This window comes from Micropterus dolomieu, linkage group LG14 (genome assembly GCF_021292245.1).
Source record: "Micropterus dolomieu isolate WLL.071019.BEF.003 ecotype Adirondacks linkage group LG14, ASM2129224v1, whole genome shotgun sequence".
In the NCBI taxonomy this organism is placed as follows: domain Eukaryota; kingdom Metazoa; phylum Chordata; class Actinopteri; order Centrarchiformes; family Centrarchidae; genus Micropterus; species Micropterus dolomieu.
In genome coordinates this window covers 12,276,434-12,302,498 of record NC_060163.1, presented here as the reverse complement: position 1 = coordinate 12,302,498, position 26,065 = coordinate 12,276,434, and the positions used below count along the sequence as shown (strand labels likewise).

The 26,065-nt window shown below is 39.6% G+C and overlaps 1 protein-coding gene across 1 annotated transcript; it reads left to right on the top strand.

Moving 5' to 3' along the window:
* Positions 1–7,466: 7,466 nt before the first annotated feature.
* Positions 7,467–25,974, top strand: mybpc2b (myosin binding protein Cb). Its single transcript, XM_046068717.1, has 27 exons — positions 7,467–7,499; positions 15,271–15,339; positions 15,442–15,590; positions 15,687–15,804; positions 15,916–15,964; positions 16,204–16,263; positions 16,377–16,543; positions 16,680–16,812; positions 17,400–17,524; positions 17,650–17,755; positions 18,723–18,889; positions 19,251–19,416; positions 19,561–19,667; positions 19,766–19,795; positions 19,947–20,089; positions 21,549–21,708; positions 21,866–21,970; positions 22,109–22,297; positions 22,401–22,535; positions 22,810–22,977; positions 23,159–23,247; positions 24,055–24,250; positions 24,379–24,518; positions 24,656–24,815; positions 24,981–25,117; positions 25,362–25,548; positions 25,846–25,974. Exons 3-27 carry the CDS (start codon positions 15,444–15,446, stop codon positions 25,869–25,871), a joined length of 3,210 nt encoding a protein of 1,069 aa, XP_045924673.1. The 5' UTR covers positions 7,467–7,499; positions 15,271–15,339; positions 15,442–15,443; the 3' UTR covers positions 25,872–25,974.
* Positions 25,975–26,065: the final 91 nt, after the last annotated feature.

Sequence of the window (26,065 nt, the reverse complement as noted above, 5' to 3'; positions counted from 1 at the left end):
GTGTGTGGGGGGGGGGGGGGGTCGTGAAATATTTTCAACCTCACAAAAGTGGAAAGGTTAACAACCCCTGCTCTGGAGACATGGAAGGTGGGGTCAATCCTCACGGATGGCAGCAGATGAAGATGGACAGCTGCAAGATTGATGACTCTGGAGAATTCACCCACCAAATGGAGAGCAAGCATCTAGGACTTTACTCTAAGGGGGGCCTGTGTAGAAAGCCAGATGCATTGCTCAGGGGTATAACGGGGAGCAGGGATGCAACGTCTGTTGGTGAACTGTTAGTAACAACAGCAAACTGTTAAACTGGTATTGGGGGAAGCATGAGTGTGGAGCGGGCGGGAAGAGCGGCCCCACAAGAGAACCTGAGGATGGAGACAGACAGGGAAAAACAGTCATCTGGACAAGCAGTGGGAGCAGGATGTTTAGCCTGTGAGTGCTTTACCTTTTCCTCCACCTCCTAGGTTACTGCACCAATGACACATGCAGGACAGAAGATACGTTCAGGATGGGATGAAGGGTTCTTCACCTGAAACTGATAAGGCAGGGCATGGTTGTTAGAGTCTGGTCTGTACGAGAGGTAGAATTTAAAATGGTTGAAGAAGTTGGCCCACCTTGCTTGATGAGAATTCAGCCACTTGGCCGAACAGATGTATTCCAGACACCGGTCATGCAAACACCTGTCTCTCTCAGTTTCTCTCTCCCTGTATCCATCTGCTCTGTTGGCTTTCTTCATCATAGGTTTTACAAAAACAACAACCCGCATTTTGATTTATTTCACCCACAGTTCTGTTTTCACAGCAGCATGTAGGCCACGTGTGGAGAAGGCTTGTTAATGACATTGCCTATCAAAAGGATTGAGACCAACGTGGTACTAAATGACATATTCACCAACAGGTGTGTGTCTTCTAACATGGTACCAGATAACGTCTCTCTCTCTGTGTTTCTCTGCAAAATTCTGAAACATGTCGCTAAATATAGCCTACTGTGGCGACCGTTAATATAGCTGGACTGACGGCCCTTATTTTGGCCTTACAGGTAGGCCTATTCAAATTGCAAGCGTTGTGTCTTCTCCACTCACGGTGAAGAACTTCCACACTCACCACATTTTTTAGTGTGTGTGTGGCAGTGATAGTAGTTTGTTATTGTCTGCGCCACTGTTCGCATGATGTGAAAAATTGTGCATCGCAGCATGCATTTAAATTTCACTGGCAAAGAACCGGATATGTGACGCTGAACGGCCCTGGTCACCGGTCACGGTCGATAAGGATCGGTGCATCTCTATCCAATATAGAGGCTAGTTGTTTGTCTTGAAATGACTTGTTTCACTATCAGAATGTGATCTATTCTGTTGACAACATTTGAAAAGTCTGGAAAAGCCGCACGATTATCATTTTACCCCCATTCAAGTTAGCGTAGGGTTAAAACGGCAGTTATCTGGCTCGGCCGGTAGAAGTCAACACAGTGGACACTATAAAGCTACCTAAAACTAGCGTTTTGGCGCTGTACTTGCAGAATGATGACACCAACGCAGAATTATAAATGCGTGGCGACGTGCTTAGCTTACACCGTACGCTACAGCGTACACTGGAAGCAGAAGTTTAAATCAGGCTTAGTGATAAAGCCAAACCAGATGAAAACTAAGAGTTAGTGAAATCATGAAGTACTTATTCTATGACTGCCATGTAGCCAAGTATCTTATGCATCCATACTCTTTGACTACATGTTACACATTGTGTGGCAACATGCTACAGTACATACAATGTACCCATTTTTGGCACATCACTTTAACTGATTCCCCGATGAAATAATGTATGCAAATAATACGTGATGTTTATTTAAATTTGCCAAACGTCTGATAAGATAATTCTGTTCAAAATGTGTTTAGGACAGTATACTAAATAAACCTTCTAATACTTAGTTGCCAATGTCACATTTTCTGGAATTCACTTCTAAAGCCAGCCCAGCACACCTTGTGTAGTATCAAGTGAAGTGTACTTTAAGACACCACGGATATGATTTGCAAATACTTGTTGATCCTGATTTTAATGTGGGTTATAAGAGGTGATGAAGGAGAGATAGATCTGTGAAAAAAACTAGATCCGTTGGTGGTCATCTCAGTGTATTCTGTGTTACTCCAGCGGACATTAGAGCTCAACAGATTTAGTCAGTCCATTAATCTCATCATAAATGTGTAAGACCCTTTTCACCGCTACCTCACCCTCTTGTATTTGCACCTTATCACGCTCACGCTCTTCTCTTTTTGAAACTCCTTAAGGGTGTCGTCAGTTAGTTCTGCACTCCCCACTCACTGGAGGGTGTGGGGGATTTGAGTGCCAGGAGAGCTTTGAATAACAGAGGGAGAGGGAAGAAATAAAAGGAATAAGCACCACAAGTCCCCAGTCTTCAAGCAGCAAAGAGAAGACAGGAATAACCATGCCTGAGCCAGTCCCTGAAGGTATGCAGATACTTTTTTGTGAAAGCATATTTCATTGTTATTAGTCTCGAGACTGGGTTTAAGTGGCAATGTTGATTTTTGAATTTGGAATGCATGGTTTGGTTGAAGCTTTTAGTGAGGTATATTTGCTTGCTATAGTTCTATAATACTTTGTATGTAAGGGTATTGTAAGGATTGCTGTATTGTATAAAATGTAAGGTAAGATTGATTGTATTTTAGTACCATTTGTTGTATAATGTACTTATGGATAGTGTGTATTAAAAATACTATACATTTGGTTTTGAAGAAGAGATTCAATGTGTTTAGGGAAGAGCATGATGCCTGCTGTTATGGTATCAGATACAAACAGGTGGCAAAATCATTAACCCCATGTGACCCACAGTAGTTGTTTCCTGCAAAGGTGTTTTGCCCAACTGTGGAAAACAAAAATATAACCTCAGTAATCTGTACATAGCTTGACAAAAGAGAGATTTAAAAGAACAAACTGCCATAATGTCAAACCTAATTTTAAAAAGAATATCCACTACTCAACACAACACATGTCAAAATGTTGATATTAACCAAAACAGAGAAGTACTTTAAAATATCCAAAAATGTTAATTCATAATTATAATATATGAAATTAATCACATTTTATCCTTCATTTTTCTGCACACAGAACCTTTTGACACTTTTTTAGCAAATCCAACATGAGTAGGCTAATGTAACCAATTACATTAACACTGACCCTATAACCTGTATTCTCTTAGAAATGTGTTATGCAAAAATGCAATATTAATACTGAAAAAGCAAACGCAAGCCTGATTTAAAGTTATTCATACTCATGCTGCTGTGACAGTGTGTGAAAGGAATTTTTCTCCCATAAAACTGGCATTTGGTATCCTCGGGTAAATGCTACTTTCTCATAAATAGTTGATTCTTGTTCTTCACCTTAGTGGAGCCATCTGTCTTCTAATTTGACCCTGTGCAGCTCTAAATCATTGAACTGACGGAAACCTAAGATGAGAGTCTGTCATAGCGGATGAGTCTGTTAGAGGAGTTGAGTTTTACAGGCTAATATTGTTGGAAGAGATGTTGAGCCTTTCAAACCCCTTCATATAATTTCTTCACTGACCATGCTGTTATAGTGAATGTAATTGCTGGACTTCTTAGCACATTGCTCCCAATTCTAGTAGAAACAGGGTTCTCCGTGAATCAGGTGCTTCTCAGCTCGAACAAATTTCCAGAGGACTAAAGGTACTGGAGCCCACAGATTAATTTTAATTTGCACTATTTGATTATTTTTATCTGCATCTGTCCCTGGGATAATCTTTTTACAGATCTTAGCTAGGCCTTCTTTATTTTTATCCCAGAAGCATAACCATTACTTTTATTCAACATATGCAGCCACAGAACTTATCCGTGTAATATGGATACGATTAAACTTTGCTGTATGTGTGCACCAGCATTTTCCAAGCCAAACTCAACTGCTGAAAGCTTTGATTGCCTTATAACCTGCCACTGTTTAATTTATATCTCTACTTGATGTTTCTTAGAAATACTCAAAAAAGCTATAGTAAACAGCTACAATCCTATGAAAAAGAAATGCCAACCTTTTCTCCCTACACTTAACAGCACTTAATTTCCCACAATATGAATTATTTCTGTATTTACACCAGAGATGAGTTGAAACATGCTCTGTGCTGCTTAACTTAGCAGCCAAATCCCACCCTCAGCTCAAATTACCCTGCAATAACCCCTGACCTTTTGCACTTTTTTATTCCTCATAAGTTCAGAGAGCTTCACACTCTCGGGTGTATCAGGTTTTACTGGAACCCTTTTGCAGTCCCTGCTAAGAGATAAATCACATTGTAATCGGTCACTTTCATCCAGAAAGTTCCCTCATGGTAAGCAGGCCTAATGCTCCCTCCTCAATGTGATGAAGCTCCAGTGTAGTCCATCAAGCACATGACAGTTTTCTCATCAGTGGTTGGAAGCAATGATATGATTCATGGCTGGAATTCCTTTCATCAATTTGACGCTATGAAACACTATGAGGGCAAGTTGAACCAAAACTGCTCCGTGTAGTTTCTCCAATGGCCCAACACTGTTTATCTTCTTTAGGATGCAAAAACCAGGAAGTGAAATGATGTATCTACTGTCTAGGATAATGAACCGTGCTTTTTTAAAATCACTTCTAAAGGCACAGTCCGAGGTCCAAAATGTACAAAGAAAAGCCCAATCTCCAAAAACCAGACTCATGATGGGAAATTCATCCCCTTTAATCAGCGAGTAGACCTGAACAGAAAAGTTCTTATATTTATCCCGCCAACTATCATTACAAAAAGGTTATTATTCTCTTCAAAAGAAATGAGGTTGACATCATGTAAGTATAAGTTTCAGATCAAATCATTTTTAGCATTTGAAGCATGCAGGATAGTTAACAGAGAACATTTTTCAAAATTTTTGAAACATTTGTTTGATTGTTTAAAACCTGAGGGACACTGTGTTGTCCTGTGTAGCACAAACTTTCCAGTGATTGAAACTTCCCACTGCAAATACCTGTAACTTGATAGAAGTAGATAAATGACATGTACAGTACACACATGTTTGCTTAGAGCAGATGCAAACCAATATGTTTTAAATTATGTGTTGCTGAAATATCTTCATAAACGTTGTTGCATTCTGTCTAGAGACACACAGAGATCCTTAGAGGTTTTATAAGGTCACACCATCCGATATCTTTTTTTATGTCTGGGTCATCACACACAAAGTAAATCAACTTGTCAGTGGTGAACAACCAGTGAGGTACCTAAGTGCAGTACCTAAACTGACCACGGACAAACATCAAAACATAATCATAACTTATAATGCTTCCAGAAATAAACTGAAGGTAATAGAGACAGAGACTGTTAGGAATTAAAATGAGGAATGAAAAAAAAGAAATCTTGCCTAAGGAAACAAGCAAAACATCTACAACAACTTTGACAACTTTGCAGACAATCTGCAGACAGTCTCTAAGGGGAACATTTAAACTGTGAGGAACAGCTGTTCAGAAGTTCATTACCCTGCTTTATCGCAAACTTGTTGAGGATGATCAAGATTCTCACCTCAAGTGGATTGACTTAGCAGATGCTGATGCAGATTTATGCTCAATGCAGGTGTTAAGTCTCCTCACAGGGTGTATGAAGTATTTACACCAAAGTCTCAGTGTGTAGTGAGTACCATTTGCAAATGTTCTCTTTTACTACAGACAAAGTAACACGCTTTGTTACTCTTAGGCTTTTGTTACTTGGAGCTTAGACAGTAGGAAGCCATATGGGATAAATGTAGTGCAGTTGTGGCTTTAAATACAATGTAAAATATCACCTGTTTGCATGAGGATCCAGGTTAGCCCAGTTTGTCTACACTGCTGTATGTGTAAGGATAAAGACATTAAATACATTATGAGCATTTTGACAGAACAGAGAGACAAATAACCCTTATTATAATTTAAAGTGAATTCAGTGTCATTTCAACATTTTTTAGCAGGGACTTTATGACAAGTCCGAAGTGAACAGTAAAGCAAGTGAGATCAAATTGGTCTGACTATTAAAGGAAACTGTGTTCAACTTAAGAGAACGTGGCATGACTTCAGGGAGGTCATAAGACACCGTCCCTGGCCTTTACCAGCTACTGCAGTGACCTCCACAGGGACACTTGGAAGGTTGGGTATATAATCTGCCTCTATTTCAGTTCAGAATTTCCTTTTATCAGATATAGGCCTCAAAAATTACACCCACAGTGCTGTGTCTGTCATCCTCTGAAGCTCCAAATTGACCAAAGGAACACGTCATGCCAATCAGTTAAGATGGTGTGTTAAATTTCATAAGTATCACTTTCAACATTTGTGCCAGAGGTCATGCAGCTTAGTAGAAATTTCATAGGCAGCCATTTCACAGAATTTATCCTTTTATCTGGCAGGTAGTATTTTAGAGTTATAGTCCAAGATTACTAGCTTCACAGTGAAATCCAATATAATCTAAACATTCCTGAAATAACCATTTCATATAAACCCATCAGTTTCAGACAAACATCCAGTTAAACATCATAAACTAGGTGTGATTAAAAGAGAAAATATGGTTCACATTTTTCATCACTCAAAGTAATTTAAAATATAAGGGACACACCAAATTATGTTAAATGAACAGTATTGTCAGAAACAATGTGTTGTTAACATATATAATTCTGTACAAATACACTATGTGATGCATGTTTCTAATCGTCATCTTGTTCTCTTTCTATTTCTCAGCTAAACCGGAGGGTAAGTCAGCTACTTTTGCCTACTGACCTTTTGAGTGCCAGTGACTTGATTATAGCTCTCACATTTTCACTTTTGCCATCATGTCAAATGCCTGTGTCAAGCAAAAGCAGGCTCTGACTTCTGAACGTGTGTAACGAGTCTGTACCAAGTCTTCATTTGTAAACATTATGCACCTGTTTTTTGTCAGGATGGCTATTTTTGTTTTATGTATATGTTCTATATTTTTACCTTCAGGCATTTTTAGTTGTTTTTACATTATCAGATTACTGAAGCTGTTAACTAAACTGTTATCAAATTACGAAACAACACAGATGACAGAATGAGATCAATGCTTTGGTTTTCACAAGCCGTATTTGAGCGTGGCCATGTGACACCGGCCTGGATTTTACATGCTACACACTAATAAAATCTATTAGCTCAGCTGTTTAAGTGTGTGAAATATATATTTTACAAAGGGTCTACCATGGTATTACTTTTCATTTGCTATGTCTAACAAAAATCCACTAATTTTAGCCCGAGAGGAGCCAGCTGAAGAGGGTGAGGGACAATGATTTTTTTTTTTCTTTTCTGTCCCTTTTTTTGTGACTGAGAAATTGAGTGCATTCACACAATGTTAGTATGTGACATGGAGTGGGTTTGAGTTGTACTGAGTGTTGAAAAATACATTTGAACTAATCAGTCAGGGTAATTATCTGAATAATACGTAACAAATGGTTTTGAGATAGATAATAAGTTGAGCAGTTACTGAGTCAAGACGATACAGTAGGTCTATAACAACATGACGCTGCTGAAGGGGGCTAATGCAATTTTTATTCACTTTGATTCAACATGTTTGCTTTTCTCAGCTAGTAGGGCTGTCGCGGTGAAGTAATTTCCCTGCAGTGATTTATTGTTGCTCAGCAGTGCGGTATTTACGCCATTAGCGCCATCAGCAGCATTTTTGTTTTGTTTTTGCTAATTAATCAATTTGTGATAAATTAAGTAATTTGGCGCAATACTGCATAGCAAGTGTATCTGTGGATCTCACCTCACTGCCCAGCGAGTCACTAACTAATAGTAGTGTGGTCTGAGCAAGCTAGCTGCCGAGTGCTAGTCAAAGTTATACAACATTGCCAAGCAAATGAATTTCTGCAGTTTAACCGTGTCTTTTTTCTGTCTTTTTTTAAAAATGTAGCGTAGTGTAAATGTCTATCAAGTAAATTTACATACAGCAGCAACACACATACTCATCCCAGTGAGGAGCAGAATGGGCTATAATGTTAACAACTAACAACTGTGCTAAATTAGTATAGCTAAAGTTCCTCAAAAAGCAAAATGACAGAACAGGCATGCAACCTGCTACTTGTTTTTTAGTTGGCTTCAAATGAAGATTAATGTTTGCACAGTTTCTATTGACTATCCCTCAGTATTAGTCCAACATCGCCTATCCTGCTAGCCAAATTAGTCATGCAATTTGTTAATGAAAAGTTAGCTAACCTTCAAAATAAACAGTAAAACAACTTAAAACATGGCAAAATTTAAAGCTTCCAAGTTTGAAGTCAGGTCTCGGACAGCCCATTGCTTGTTGAATCTTTGAAGCATTGATTTATTAATTTAACACGCACTGAAGTGTAAAACAAGAATGTATGAACATCTCCTGTGGTTTGCTTATCATTAGTGCAGTATTTCAATATTGCGGTTATCGCGACAGCCCTATCAGCTAGCCTACAACATGTGTCACATGTGAAATTACATCTGGCACAAGTGTGTGGTAACAGTTTTTATTTCCTCAATGTATTGTATGTAAAATCAGTGAAATGAGTATGTACTGTGTATCAGCATCATGTGAATCAGTTTTTCTTTCTGTTTTGCTGTCATGTGGCCTGTCTAACGGAAATTAATATTCATGTCACCTTTTGTTGATTTGGAGGTGTATGGCATGCTGGACGTGTTACTTATGGATTGTAGAGAAAATATTTATAGAGCAGACAAGACAAGCCATCTGTGTGGATTTTACTGACTGACTGCAACTGGGTGCATTTTCCACTTCTGTGAACTCTTTTTCTCACAGTGACCTTTGGGTTACATTTCACTGCAGATGTGTGACATGTGAGCAAGTATCTGCAAGTGTTCTTTGTTTAAGTGTTTTGGTTGAGTTTTGTCTCCTGTTTTTCAACCACTCATCCATGATTTTTATTTGCCCCGCTATACTGCAGCCAGAAATATAATAAACACTTTCTATTAACTTTCTCCTCAACTTCTTAGATTATGACTACATCTAGTGAATAATTATAGTAAATATTGGGACTCAAGCTCATTTTCATTCATTTTCCTTAGATGCATTCCCAGCAGATGGAGGTAAGGCAGAATCCTGTACTTTGAATGTTCTGTTTTAATATGTCCGTCTATGTAATCCGTCGAATGTATTCACATACGAGTGCATACATTTGCCACACTGTGTTAAAATGATAGTATCTGCATGACTAAATTCAAAGATCTTTCCGGTTGGTCTCAGGTGACCTGCATATAATTTCATTATCTATTTTTGTACACCCTAAAAATACAATAATAAGTATGCAAATGAAGATATAATAAATATGCTTGTGGTTAAGTAAGTGACTGCTCATGTTGTTATGACATGGATAACAAGATACACTTCATGTTGAATGCCTTATGTTGTTTTTCATCGTTGGACTGATAAATACATATACTGTGTAGTATATGGTACGTGTGAACTTAGCCTTGGTTTTCTGTTGTAGTTTTCTAATATACTGTTACGATCTGTATTTTAAGTTCATGTGTTCTATTCATCCATGTGTGTATTTCTGAATGAAGTAACAGTAAACATATCAAAGGAAAACATTTGTACTTGGTGGATTTTTTAATAAATTTATCTGGTGCATGTTGCTTCTGTTTTATATTTGTTTATTGGTCTCTGTTGCAACTATGCGTCATCTCTTGTGCAAAAACATGCATTTGCTTCCTAGTTGCTTTTTTCATGTATGTTTGCTTCATTGTCTGCAGCAGATTCAGAAGCTGAGTGGGATGGTAAGAAAAGAGCAACGTTCATATTGACTTGTCTGATGATAATTTAGTTTTGACCCTCTTTAAGTTTGGTTTGAGTGGTATTATGTGCTAGTCAAGATGTCACATAATATATAAAGTGTTAAGTGAACCTGGGTCTATTTTATTATTTGAAATCCTTTTGACTACTTCAATTTGGACTGAAATTACAGCATGAAAAATAGTTCCTGTTCAAATGGCTTTTAACAATGAAATGAAGTGGCTCGGACAAAGCCACACAACACTATTCCAGCCATGATTTGTGTGTCAGCTAACATTAAATGACTTGCCCACAGACATTCAGCTAAAGGCGCCAACGTATGTTGTTGTTGTTATGTTAGCTATAGTAGCAGGAGAGTTGTTAGCATCACTGTCTGGAGCTGGTGAGCTGGTGAGCTGGCTCTCGGAATTCATCTTGTCATCTCTGCATGTTACATTTGCAGTAGCAACTGTAGTGACAGTTCGCTAACCCACAACCTAGCTAACGTTGATTACAATACTCGTTGTGTTGTTGTTCACTCTATATAATGGAATTTGTCATGGTGTTATTTCTCCAGAATCGCATACCCCACCTTTTAAAATGAAAACTCTGCTGTGGTATGCCACAGAGCTGCTAGCGAGATTCAAAATGTAAAATGTAACAAGTATGCAGAGTAGCTCTGCTTGCCTCGATGCTCATATCTTACAGATCCCATGAAAATCCCTGCTGAAAATCCCCCTCAGAGCTTGCAGCTTCTTGCAACTCGCCACACCTCGGGCCTACAACTCACCAGATCCTCAGAAAACAAAAAGCTGAGTGGTCTCCTTTGCAGTTTAATCAGTGATGCAATCCTTCTCATTTACCTGTTGTGTCCTCTACCGCTGGTATCCATTGATACTGCCAGACATTGCACTGAAATTATGTTCTATAAGAACTTTCAGAATTTGTTTCTCCATATGAAGAGTGCTGCTCACCCTATCTGTGACCTTTGATACCAGCTCTCTTTTGCCTCTGTCCCTCTGGCAATGTAAACGATGAGAGTGGAAACACATCTGTGGTTCGTGTCTGACAGTCATTGCAGAACAATGGCAGCTGCTGCTTCTAACATACCAAGTGTCATCAGATGTGATGACACTTTTATAGTTGTCCTCAATTTAACATTATGCAGTGAGGACAAGGAAAGCTAAATTCAAAGATATCATAGTCAGCACATCAAACTCCAAACCAGTTTGGCAAGTTCTGTATACTGGGTCATGTCTCATGCTTTATCTGAAGCCCAAAGTCCTGTAGATTGTCTACTAACTAAACCATGGTTGTACATTACAACCATGCCATGTGACTCATAAACCACCTGTCTAAAAATTTTTAGTGTTGCACCACAACTCAGGTTTTACAAGTGAAATTCAGGAACTGTTAAGCGCATCACAAAGCTATCCCTGACTGCCATGATCTTTCTAGGGCACAGCTCCCAGAGCAATGTGTTTGACTTTTGCTCTGTCTGGACTGATGAGGAGTAAATTGGATAGAGAAGGACTGTGAAGTGCCAAGACTTCAGAGATGATGGCTGCTCATCCAGTGCAGTGCCCTCCAAATGTATGTGAAATGTCCTGTACCTGCTGTGCCTAAGGGGTGACACAAACATTAGCAAGCTTTGCGTTTTCCCACTTGGACACCTGGGTTAGACTTAACCAGTGGCAATAGTGGCAAGTGAGAATCCCTTAATCTTCTATGCAGTACATATTATCACCTGTTGAGGAAAGGTCTGTAGCTTTACCCAGATAGCCTGGAAGGCCAAAAGGATGGCCAAATTGTCCATCATGGCTGCTTCCTTTTTAGGCTATTTGGCCAGTGTGGAAATACTTGGATCATGGGCTTTGGTGCATGCAGAGGACAGGTGGGTAGCAACAAATCCTTCCAAAGGGTGCATGGCTGCTTTATGTCCTCACAACGAGGTTGCTATCTTGGGGAGGTTGGCTGCAGAGCTGGAACTTGCCCTGAAATATGGCCTGCTGAGCAGAGAGAGCGGTCAAGCAGCCAAGGTGAGGTCATTAAATATTAAGTTTGGTTACTGTCCTGTATGTCATTTCCAAAAATTTCTTGGGAAATGGGTCCTGTGATGCTAGTCCTGCCACAGCTTCTTCCTATCTATTTATCTCTCCTTAGCAGTTAAGAGTTAAGTGCACATTTCATCATCTTTCTTGTCTGTCATTAAAGCCTGTCACTGAATGTGGGGCAGACGATCCAGGCGGAGCTCTGGGAGAGCTGTGACAATTATTGTGGAAAGAAAAGAAGCGCGCAGCGGCAGACATGACTAGGGGAAAAGTGGAGAATGAAACAAAGAGGGAAGAGGGCTCAGCAAATACAAATTCGGCACAATAAGAACACAATGGATTGTTCTTATATCAGCCATGTGACCTCACCTAGTGGGAGCGCTATTTCTCTTGAGCTTCCACCTTGTTGTGTCCACAGACAGGCGTTGTTTGTGTGTGCATGGTGATTCGATTTAACACAACATTTTAGCTTGTTGGAAGGATGGCTAGAAAGATAGCTTAATCCAAAGAGAACCGCTGCAGACGGAAAACTGAGATGTGCTTTTCTTTGGTCAGAATTAGCTTAGATGCCAGGCCTTGGGAACAGTCTTATACAAATTAATCTGCCATTTACTTTAGTTGAAATTGTGTTTTTGCCATTTACACTACTGGAAAGGAGAGATGTTTGAGGCAGTAGAAGAAAATGAGTAAAAGAGATACAACGTGTTTGAAACTTAATGGCTATATCAGTGTAGTGTAAATGTGACACCTGCAAATGCACAAAATGAAAAACACACTTTTGACCTGATAAGGATCCTTAAATTGTCTCCTGGTGGCTACACAGAGTTTGTGATATTAAGTCCTTGCGTTGGAGATACTCTTGGTTAATTATTTTAATTACAAAGAAGCATACTCAATGCACACTGTGTAGGAGGACATTTTTACTTTATGTACTTGCCATTGATTTTGGTTAGATTTTTCGTGTCTACCATTTGTTTGATCTCCAGTCCTGACTGCAGAGTGGGAATTGCACCACACTGAGTTTGCCGTCACTGGGTCTATTAGAGTGGATTTTCTGTGTGGGAAGTGCTTATCATGCCAATGCTGTTTAAAGCCATACCCATGGGGGTATAATGTGTGTGGAGGATTATCATCACTTGGCCAACTACAGATGGTTTTGGGGACTTGCAATAGTATTGCTAAGGAAGTTGCATCCAATTTCTTAACAAAAAAAGAGAGAGAGAAATTCCTGCCATGGAAACATTTTGAATGTGATAAGAGCATAAGTGTACAGTTTGTCCAGAGTTGCATTAGTTAAAGGGTATCTTGAGAAGGAAATGCAACAAACTCAAATTATTATATTCATAACACATCAATACTCTAAACTAGAGATGCAACAATTAGTCAGTTATCCCATTAGTTGTCAACAATTAAATAAATCACCAACTATTTGATAATCGTTTAATCGCTTAGAGTATTTTTTTTTTTTTTAAGGAAAAAAGGTATTTAGTACATAATTTTCTGATTCCAGCTTCTTAAATGTGAATATTTTTCTGATTCTGAACTGAATATCTTTGGGTTTGGGACAAAACTGGACATCTGAGGACGTTATCTGGGGCTCTGGGAAACACTTATCAACATTCTTCACCATTTTCTGGACTAAACAACTAATGGATTAATCGAGAAAATGATAGACAGATTAAGCGATAATGATTATATTATTATTATTATTACTTACAATTATTATTATAATAATTGTTAGTTGCAGCCCTACTCTAAACAAAATCGTTATTATCAACAATGTCTTTTTAAGTCACACTTTTAATTTAATTTAGTTTAATTAGGTGGCATGGCGTGCACATGCTCTGTATAGAGTAAAGTAATTGTCACACGCGGCCTTGTAAGATCAGTCCAAATAGGTAATCAAAGTAATTTCAATTTATCCCAAGTTCAGTGATTAAATCAGTAATCAGCCCATCTGATTACTTTCTGTTTTGATTGATAACAGCCATGATCTTATCTCCACGTGTAAAATTCTGTGTTGATTGCATTTCACTGTGTGGTGTGTTAATGTAATAATTCTACAGAATAATCATTCTGTAATTGCTGCTCACTTGCCTTGTTTTACCTGACTTATGGTACAGTATGACATTCAGTTGTTATACTTCCATATGTTAAATTGGATATTTGTTTTTCCCATCTGATGCAAACCCTGCAGAGGAAAGATAGGGTGATATGAAGGCACAGTGCAGGACTGTTACTATATACTGCATGCAAATGTGATGTAATGAAGTGCACATGTAAACATTCATTGTGTTGTTATGTGGTAGTCAAACATCATGCCCGAAGACAATGTCATATTTCTGAGCGTTTGGCTGTATATGGTTAATTAATTCTTTAATTAGATTTATTAAGGCAAGGTATAAACTGAGGATGACTAGTATGATGAGGATGATGTAGTATGACTTTATTTAGATGCTAATGTTAATGCACCTTGAATGCTAAATCTTTGATATGGGTAGAAAGTGCTGATGCATGGGGGTCAACGGGTGCGCTTGCAAGAAGTTTTATACTTAGCACAGTCAGAGTTCATTAACACATTCTGGACCTTGTAATTGGTAATGATACTTTGCTGTAGAGATCACGTATCACTAGAGCGTTTGCTTGCCTGAATACATGAAATATCCACATTGGCTTCTTGTCCTTCTTGTATGTGTTTTGAGCCGAGGAAATGTGTGTAGAGTGTTGTACTGGTCAGGTGACTTTGTGTTCTGTTGTGTTAGAAGATGTTCAATGCAATGGTCTCATTAGCTTTAACTTCTTGCTACTGTACATACAGGATCACATTGAGAAAAACACAAACCACAAAAGAACAGCACATAAGTAGTACCTGTCAATAATGACTTCCGTATATTAATATATTACAATGATGTAAGAGGAAGTTTTAGACATACGTATGGTTGATCTTATTAGTCAAGAATGCCAGAACAGGTGTAAAACTGCAGGAAGTAATTACATTACATTAGGAAGAGAAGCACACACTGCAATGATACAATTGGTTTTGGTGTATAGTATAGTATTATAGCTTTTAAAAATGCATTTTTTGTGATTTGATTTAGCATTTGTAAATGATAATGTACAGCTAGAGCTAAGCAAGTAAATGCAACATTGTTTTTTTTATGTCAGTATGTTGTACATGTTAGCAGAAACAGTTAACTGTCCTTTTAAACAAAATACTGTCGGTGTATCATTTGGTGTTTGTTATGTTTCATATACTGGATACTGTACAGTCTGTGTGCAGGTGTGATTCAGAAAATTATGGTTCATTTCACCTTGTCCTCTGCACTTCCATTTGTTTTATACTGTAGATGTTGCCAGTGCCATTTAAGAGCTCATGTATGTTTGTTTTCAGTGCTTGTCTTAGCTGAATCCATCAAAATTGATTTCAAAATTGATTTTTGTTTTTCCTCCTCCTTTTCAGAGCAAGGGTCAACTGAGCTCACTGGGCTCTTCGTTGAAAAGCCCCCAGAAAATGTCATCGCTGTTACAGGTTAGAAACGTAACAGGATGGATGATGGAAACATTAACAATCCATCATGTGTAACCTGACCACATAATGTTGTTTGAGTTAATTGTTGTTTGTGAATCGCAGGAATGGATGTCACTTTAATAGCCAGGGTTGACTCAAGCACCCTGACAAGAAAACCCACCATGAAATGGCTGAAAGGCAAGTGGATGGATCTTGGCAGCAAAGCTGGGAAACATATGCAGTTCAAAGAAACTTATGACAGAAATACCAAGGTTCGTGTGTTAGACAGAAACGGTTTATGTACTGTGCCACCTGATCCTCTTCCTTCAGAAATAACTAAGAAGTAATTATGTTATACCACCCTCCAGATCTATACTTACGAAATGAAGATTATCAAAGTGGTCCCTGGAGATGCTGGGGGCTACAGGTGTGAGGTAACGGCAAAGGACAAGTGTGACAGCTCTACTTTTGAGATCTCTGTTGAGTGTGAGTAAAAACTGACCCTGGCCTGCTGAGACTGCCACAGATTCCATACGTGCTGATGTTTTGATCTGATCCGGCCCTAATGTGCGTTCTCTGCAACTTCTCTTGTGACAGCTGCACAGCAGGAGGAGCAGACAGATATTTTGTCTGCCTTCAAGAGAGCGTAAGTGCACTGGGGTTTGCATTTCAGCTGGTCTCGGTAATCTAGTATGTGCACTTCTGAGAATACACCAGAGGGAAAATGCACGCATAGATTATTTATAAAATTTTCCAGTGTGTGTGTGTGTGAGAGAATGTCTTTCAGCACAGATGGTATATGACCATATAGTACATTTAATGTTATTCCAGAAGATATTTCTGCTCTTGTTGCACTGTATGCTTTGTATGTTTCCATACACATAGGGATGCTGGAGAGGACGAGGGAGAACTGGATTTCAGTGCTCTGCTGAAAGCCACTAAGAAGTGAGAAGCTGAGTGTTATTTGTTTTGTTAAATCAGACGCACAGTGGGATTGTTATCGTTTTTTGCTTTTCCAGTCCCAATTACATACATATGCCCTTTTCCTTGACTGACAGAAAGAAGAAACCTCAGAAAGAGGAACCAGAGATAGATGTGTGGGAATTGCTCAAGAATGCCCATCCGAGCGAGTATGAGAAAATCGCCTTTGAGTATGGCATCACTGACCTGAGGGGCATGCTGAAACGTCTGAAAAAGATGAAGGTCGAACCCAAGCATAGCGAGGGTAAGTCAGGTCAAGCAGGGAATTAGGATTAGGTGGTGAGAGCAGGGGAGACAAGTAGACAAAAGGAAACTGGACACAGAAAATAAGAGAAGGGGGGTTTTGTGAGCTGATGAGTTGTTAATTCTTCATTTTCTAGCTTTCCTGAAGAAGCTTGAATCTTGCTACTCAGTGGAAAAGGGCAAGAAAATCGTCCTGAGGTGTGAGGTGGTCGATCCCGACATCCAGGTCAAATGGTTGAAGAATGGCCAGGAGATCAAACCCTCAGCCAAGTACATGCTTAAGAGCACATACACACACACACACACACACACACACCTATCATTAGTTCACATAGACCTTTTTCACAAGCTCCATGCAAGACTTTTGCTTAATTAGACAGTAGTGTTAGGATCTATCATATCAATCAAGCTCCGATGGACTTGATGGACAGTGTTGAATATATCAAGCTAAAATTATCCATACTACAAAGTTACGCTGAGACGATGCTGCCATCAACATGTTTTATTTTTAGGCAGTCATAAGGAACCTCCCAGAGGTTTAAGCATGTCACACTGCCAAAGCATATTTACCTCATTTAAACCAATGCAGATACACTCCCAGGACAAACACCCCTCATTCCTAGGTTCTATGGCTTAGGTGAAAACTGAAATGCACAAGCTGGATCTGTAAAAATACAGTCTTTCTTAAACTTGGTAACATCAACTAAAATAAAATTTTTTAAATCTAATTTAAGAGTTAGAGTTGCTAAGAGTTGTTTTCGTTAAGCTTATTTTAAGACATTTGTACTAAAACATGGCTCATAAATGGCTTGATGAGCTGATTCAGCACTCTGTTTAACCCTTACTCACTTTTCAAGGTATGTGATGGAGGCGAATGGGAATGTCAGAACACTTACCATCAATAGAGCGACCCTGTCTGATGACGCTGCATATGAGTGTGTGGTGGGCGAGGACAAGTGTTTCACAGAGGTGTTTGTCAAAGGTGCAGCATCCCCCCCCCCCCCCCCCCTTTTTTTGACATTTCATCAGCAGTAAAAATATGGATGTAATTGATGTGAATTTGTAAACCTTATGACATCACACAACATCCCTCTCTGCTCTGCCCAGAGCCCCCTGTGACCATCACCAAGCTGATGGATGACTATCATGTGGTTGTTGGAGAGAGAGTGGAGTTTGAGATTGAGGTGTCGGAGGAGGGCGCCCACGTCATGTGGTCAGTATATCATACATTCAACTATTACTTGTGCAGAAACAAAGAAAGTCTGTTGTCCTGTTTTTTCATAAAATTATTGGTTTTCATTTGGGGAAATCACAGTTCGATGACAAGCTTGGAGATGTCGGCTTTTTCCAACAACCTACTTACACATAGCAGCATCACCTTGGTAAATTTTGATCCTTTGCTTATAGAAATAAGAAACTCAGAAATAAGAACTGTTTTTACAGTTTCTGTTGTCATGCTGTTGTGGAAGCACAGCTGTCTGTCTCTCACATTGTCCGAGATTATGATGGTATCATCCACACTATTTGCATGCATCTACCCCCACCCTAAAACACACTAGTACACATCACTGCATTCTTTGTCAAAGTGCAGGCTGGCCTCTCTATGTACAAGAAGCATCACTGCATGCGGTCTATTAATCAAGTTCTTCTAGATAGACATCTATGTATCTTCACTTCTCACAGGGTGGTCTGGAACTTATTCTGCTTCTACAGTGAATAAAAAGTCGGCTTTGTTCAAGCTGCTCGAGCTAGATTTCTTGATTTCTTTGCCTGTGTTTTAATGGGATTTCTGTATTTTCTTTTTCTTCACTATCCCTTTTACGTGTAAATAAAGCTCGAAAGGACAAATAAATACATATTAAGTAGCATGTGTTAGCAGTGTTCTATATTGAGAGAGATATATGAGAGATGAAAATGCACAAAGGCGATGGAAGATTTCAAGGTGTATGTATACAAACAAGCACAAACAAGTACATGCTTTATTTTTGCACTTTCCCATTGATGAATGCAAAGCCCATTCATATTTTTCAAAGCAGTTTTTTAGCAGTCACTGAATGGTGGAAATATAGTGTAGTGTAAATTTACACCAGTCTCGGGCTCACTTACTATTACTATTTTGTATCAAACATTTAGCAGTGATGTGTTTCAAATAGATGTGCTCATTGTATATTCCTTCTTAGGTTTTTTGAGGACGTAGAGCTTCACAAAGATAAAGATTCCAAGTATCGCTTCAAAAAGGATGGAAGGAAGCACACGATGATTATCCATGAGGCTACGCTGGATGACATTGGAATGTACCACGCTTGGACAAATGGGGGGCACACCAAAGGAGAGCTGGAGGTGGAAGGTACCACTTAAAAATATTATATTCTTATTGTGGACTAAAATAAAAATAAAAGCTAATAATAATTATTTATTTTAATTTAGTTTGTCATGAAGAAAATCAAAGATGTTACATTAATGTATAGACTTTATTTATATTTAGTCTGGGTTGTCTGTCATTTAAATGCATGCTGTTCAGTGCTGAGGGTGCAGCTGAATTTAACTGCTGGCCTAAGGGCTTAACACCTCTCTTTTCAAACAAGCTAACAGCTCATGGCAGTGGGTGTCAAGATGTTGCCATCATGAACCTCCCTCTCCCCCTACCTTCACACACACTCTCTCCCCTGCCTGAACGGTGCTCTTGTGGTTTCCGATGTCTTATTCAGAAAAACAACTGGAGGTGTTGCAGGACATTGCTGATCTGACAGTCAGGGCAGCAGAACAGGCGTTGTTCAAATGTGAGGTGTCTGATGACAAGGTCACAGGAAAGTGGTACAAAGATGGAGTGGAGGTCCTGCCAAGCGATCGTATCAGAATGACTCACGTTGGAAGGTACAAGGACATATGAGTTGATTCAAAAACATCTGAAGGTCATTTCTCATAACTGAGCATCAAGCACGTTCTGTGTTTATCTAAATGCTTATTTCATGAGGCAGATGTTTTACCCTACATGATGTCTTCTCTTGCTTGTTTCAGGTTTCATCGGCTGTTTATTGATGACGTGAAGCCAGAGGATGCTGGAGACTACACATTTGTTCCTGATGGATACGCTCTGTCACTTTCTGCCAAGCTCAACTTCTTGGGTGAGAAAGACAGAATGATTTCAAAGGTGCTATCATAGATGCATTAATCACGAGCAGCTTGCGTGATATTGTAAACTCTTTTTTTTCTCTCAATACAGAAATTAAGATTGACTATGTGCCTAGACAAGGTAGGTAGCCTTTAAATTACCCCTGTTCATAAATTAAATTAAATTTTAATGAAATAAAAACTATTTTTAGTCTTGTATAGTTAACATCTCAAACCCACCATACACACACTGTCTGTCTCTCTCTCTCTCTTTCTCTTTGTACAATAACTAGATCCTCCAAAGATCCACCTGGACACCACTGGAAACATGGTGTCCCAAAACACCATCATTGTGGTGGCAGGCAACAAGCTCCGTCTGGATGTGGAGATCACAGGAGAGCCAGCACCCACCGTTGTTTGGTCAAAGGGAGATAAAGTAAGCATGTGACAAGTGAAGGGTCACAGAATATATCACACGGTGCTCACTAAATACATACAGTATGTTAATTTTGAATTGCATATCTTGTCATGAGTGTGCACATAGCAGATACAAACATTTATCAGAGATAAGTCATCCAGAAACCATAATCTAGAAAGGGGGAAATATTTTGTCCCCACAGGCAGCTAATGGCATAGTGGCACAGTGCAAAGAAAGAGGGCCCTCTTTTTGTAAACAGGATATGTCCTTTGCTTCCTTTTGAAGCCACAATATATGGCACTTTAGCGGCCTAAGTGACCACTGGTAAGCCCAAGTGTTGCCATAGTCTCCCTCAGGTCAACTCAAGCTGCCCATTAATGCCCCTATGATTGACCCAAATGCCCCTGTGATTTGCTCGAGGTCTATCTGCCAGTTAAGGAATGTAAATAAGTAGATTTACTCAAGTACTGTACTTAGTTACAGTTCTGAGATACTTGTGCTCTGCTTAAGTATTTCACAGCCTTGGCTAAAGAAAATGTACAACTGTAATATGTTAGGGCGGGTTTTGTATTATTCTTTACACTTGTTAAAGCACTTTGTAACTTGTTTTTGAAAAGTGCTCTACAAATAAGGATTATTATTATTATTATATTATTATTAATTAGTCTGGTTGAACACGAACCCTGGAGCATTTACCCCCTTGGTGCGCTTTGTTTGGGCTGTTGTGAACGTGGTGCAGACCGAACAACCATTCTCAGGTCGCCTCTAAGAGGTGGTCTTGGACTGCTGTCAAGTGAACTCTGGAGCGGTTCGTTTCTGGTGTGAACACCATTCGAGCCAATAACGGGAAGAGTACTATTCTATTTCTCATTTCATTGGTTAAAAAAAACATTTTCTCATCCTGATTTGGTGACTGGTAAACTAGTAGCGTGTTTAATACCAAGATGTCGACTAACAGGGGATAGCCCTAGGCTCACGACGAAGTGAAATGCCTCCTGCATATTTGTGCTGAAGAGATCATTTCTCAATTACTAGAGAAGGTGCATAAAAACACTCAGGTATTCATAATATTGAGCGATGAAATGAAAGAGAATGGATTCCAGCAATGTATTGAGTAGTGTTGTGTGGAAGTTAAATGAACTGCGTCATCAGTACATCAAAGTACTAGTATGTAAGTATTTGGAGGGGTTGGTTTTTTTACCCGCCGACTGTGTGACCAATAATCAAACGCCATTTCCACCACGCAATGCAACGCAAACCGGACCAGCTGGAAAATTTATTTGTGCAATTTATCATCCTCACGGTGGTTTGATTCAGGAACAGGATCGTTAGGTGTGAACATCCACACTTTGTGAAAATACATACTGACCCATTTAGTTTCCGCTGGACCCAGATGTTTTTTCCTTAAGATAAAATTGTTGGTTGCTTCAAAATTACCCTTCATGGTGCTTAGACGCTACAATTTCCTGTTTGGTAGCCAATTACAGAGAATGAAGGGCGTGTTAGGGTGGAGGCCAGGAAAGACCTGAGCTGCTTCGTCATAGAGGGGGCAGAGAGGGACGATGAGGGCAACTACACCATCTGTGTGACCAACCCTGCCGGAGAAGACAAGGCTGTGCTGTTTGTGAAGATTGTGGGTTAGTGAAGATTTTGTGATAATGTCAGCAGGTGTTAATGTTAACACAGCTGTGCTGTAATGTTTTTAACCATTCACCAGTTTTCAAATATGTCATAAAACTACTATAGTGTAAACTTCTCTGGTATATTTTAAAACAAACTGTATTCTTATTTTAGATGTACCTGACCCCCCTGAGCATGTCAAATGCATGTCAGTGGGAGAGGACTGCGCCACCATCACTTGGGAGCCTCCTAAATTTGATGGAGGTGCTCCAGTCAAAGGTAAAGGACGGATTTTGTCTTAGCCTTTTCATATTTAATTGGCTGGGCACATGGAATATTAATTTAATTTCTATGTGTATTGTGTCTTAAATTATTATTCTGCCCATGTTGATTCTTTCTCTGTTTATCCTCCATCAGGTTATCTCATGGAGAGGAAGAAGAAGGGCTCTTCCAGATGGACAAAGCTCAACTTTGACGTATATGATTCGACCACATATGAGGCTAAGAGGATGATTGAAGGTGTTCTGTATGAGATGAGGGTTTTTGCTGTCAACAGCATTGGCTTGTCTCAACCAAGTCTCAACTCCAAACCCTTCATGCCTATCGGTACGTATCACAGCCATCTTTGAACCATCTTTCCTCCCTTTGTGCATCATGTTTCTTCAGTCAGACCAGCGATCTCCTGTGTCTCTTTTTCTGTCACCCTCAGCCCCAACTAGTGAGCCAATGCGCCTGTCAGTGCATGACGTGACAGACAGCACATGCAGCCTCAAGTGGCTCACCCCAGAGAAGATTGGAGCTGGGGGCTTGGATGGCTATGTTATTGAATACTGCAAGGAAGGAGGTGATAAAACCTAACATTCTGTTAACATTATAATTTGTGACATTTACATTCATTGACACTTTCAAAACAAATTTTAACTTGAGGACATTTATCAAATAGCTGAAGTGACTCAGTTTTTAAAATGCTACAGCTCATAATTAATAATGGTAATTTATGTCTAAAACAGATATAATACTATCACAATGAATATATGTAATTAGAGGACAACAACATAATAAGTCCCAAGATTCAAATATCACTGTGATTTACTGCATGTAATTCTATTTTATTTCAGCCACTGAGTGGGTGGTGGCCAACCAGGAACTTTGTGAGAGACAGGGATTTGTGGTGCGTGGCCTCCCTGTGGGAGAGAAGATCAACTTTAGGGTGGTGGCAGTAAATATCGCTGGACGCAGTCCACCTGCTATACTGTCGCAGCCTGTCACCATCCGTGAGATCATGGGTGAGCCAGTCAGCTTTAGTTGTGAAAAGACCAGTCAGAGTACTTGTTATCATATTTTATGATTTATACTGTATATCATATTCAGTCATAGCATGAAGGATTGAATTTTATGGTTTATAAATACAGATGCTTTCTTTCAGAGTATCATACAGTGTTTTTTAATTGCCCTTTTATGCTTTAGAACACCCTAAGATCCGCCTCCCTCGTGATCTGAGAACCAAGTACATCAGGAAAGTAGGAGAAAAGATCAACCTGACTGTCCCCTTCCAGGTTAGAAACATGTTCAGGTTCTTTTATCGTCATGTACAAATCAATTACAGTGAAGTGACATCCATGTATCAGCGCGTTGTGAGTAAAGCGTCAAACAAACTTGTTTAATATTTTGGGATGAAAGTCTCCATTAACAGCTGTGCTAAGTGCTAAAATATATGATATAATAATAATTTCCAGTGGGGAAAATACGGTCAGGATGCATTAAAATGCAGATCAGTTTTATAATTGTGCAGTGAATTGCCTTAAGTTTCTAATCGTTGAGCTGTAAGAACATTTGGGAATTTGTTGTTGCTGTGAGTCAGAGTAACAAATATAGGCATTATATCTCAACCAATTGTACACATCTAACTTTGTTTACAGGTGTTGGGGGTACTACTGCATATGTGAAAAAGTTGCATAAAGCCTTTTGTGGCTCCATAGGGAGCTGCATTGAATAAAAAAGACAATATATCTGTTTGTACTGCATCGATTTTACTTTTTTTGCTGTCCATTGACAATGTTAAAGTGTGTGTTATGTTAAATCAGTCACGTACTCTTTAATGGGAAAAGCCAGAAACCGGGAGAATCTTTAGGCATGATTCTCCCGTTCCTGTTCATAATCACTTCACGCACAGTGATTATGTTTCTGTTAAAGATCTTTACTTTCAAATACTATATTTTGTCAGCTAACACATTAGACATTATCATTGACAACAAAAGACTAGATTTTTTCATTTTGCCATGAATCATTTTGGAAGTGTAAATGTTACATCTTTCCAAAAATCCCTTCTATCTTGGATAATGGATCATTGTTGGGTCTTACAGGGCAAACCACGCCCTGTCGCAACCTGGTACAAGGATGGTCAAGCCCTTGACCCCAAGATGGTCAACGTTCGTAACTCTTTTGTGGACTCCATCCTCTTCATCCGCTCAGCAGAGAGAGAGCACTCTGGAAAATATGAGCTGGTGCTACAGATCGAGAACATGGAGGACAGGGCCACCGTTGACATCAGAATTGTTGGTAAGGTCTCTGCGATTGGAAACATCCAAAAATCCATTTCTTCTTGTGGTGGTCTACTACTTTGTCTGTATCACAGTTAAACAAATGAAGTGTACTGAACATCTGACGCTGAAGTTTAACCTATTCAGATAAGCCTGGACCTCCTGTGAACGTCAGAGTGACAGACGTCTGGGGCTTCAATGCAGCGCTGGAGTGGGAGCCCCCCAAGGACAATGGCAACTGTGAGATTACTGGATACACCATCCAGAAGGCAGACATGAAGACTAAGGTGAGAGAGGGAGAAGGGGCAGCGTTTCAAATCCACATCATCCCCACAAAATGTCTGGTTAGGGCCAATAATAAGCAAGTCAAGCCAGTGTTTGATGTGGAAACGTTGCTTGTTCCTTATGCTCAATCTCTGATCAGGAATGGTTCACCGTTTATGAGCACAACAGACGGACAAACTGCACGGCTTCAGATCTGATCATGGGCAACGAATACATGTTCCGCGTCTACAGTGAAAACCTCTGTGGCCTGAGTGAGGAGCCGCGCCAAAGCAAGAACACGGCTGTCATTGCCAAGACAGGTGTGACTGTGCATGCACGTGTGTATGTACAGTACAGTATCCATGTATGTGCTTGTAGTGTGAATTGTGTTTTACTTGAGCATCGGAGATGTCAAACACGATGTGCCACTGCTCTGATTTATGGGGGTTGACTAGGTTTGCCTGCCCTTCCACTCTTTTCCATAGGCCTGGTGTGCAAAGAAACCCCCTACAAGGAGAAGGACCTGTCCTGTGTGCCCAAGTTTACTCAGCCTCTGGTTGACAGATCTGTAGTGGCCGGTTACAGCACTGCCATCAGCTGCGCCGTCAAAGGTTTCCCCAGGGTAAACATGCATGTTAAAGAAGCCTGTGGAGCGTGATTTACTGGACGAGGCTGACAGTGTCAGTTGTCATAAGCAAATGAAAGTCAGAGTATATGCAGATTTACAGCAGTAGCCTTTCTTATCATGTTTAGCAACAATCTGATCAGGACAAAACATTTTATAAAAATAAATCGACTTTATCTAATCTAAGAATTAGATTTATTGCACCTGATTATTTATTATTATTTATCTTGCCACATCATAGCCTAAAATTATCTGGATGAAGAACAAGATGATCATCGGTGAGGATCCCAAGTACTTGATGCAGAACAACCAGGGAGTGCTGACCCTCAACATTCGCAAGCCAAGCACCTTTGACGGAGGCAAATACTCCTGCATGGCTGTCAATGAACTGGGCAAGGATGAAGTGGAGTGCAAGCTGGATGTACATGGTACGAACAAATTGGAGCAGAGGGCTGCAAGGTGGGAGGGGAGGGCTGATGGGGGGGAAGGAGCCTTATTTATCTGAGTGCAAGATAAGTCTCATGTCTCAGTGCAGACAATTATTAGGTGGTTAGTTCTGACTATGTGATACACAATCAACGGCACAAAATTGTTTGAATATGGTTATGAAAAGGGTTCATTGATTATTACCAAAATACATTACAACACGGTACATGCCATTACATTTTGGCTCATTTCAACAAAACTCATCATCAACCCTCATCATTTGTCCTTTTTTCCCACAGTTGTCACAGACCCGGACAAGAAGTGAGAAACTCAACAGCAACGAATGTGAAATGATATGAACCAAACAGTGAATGAACAGTGACTGTCAGTATGTAGCCTACACACTGTCAAGAGTGAATCAAATAAAATTTAGTCATGCCTGCTACAAATAATTGTGTGCTTTGAATATGTTTTTTTTCTGTTATAAAATACTTTTCATTACTTTTCATGCACATCATA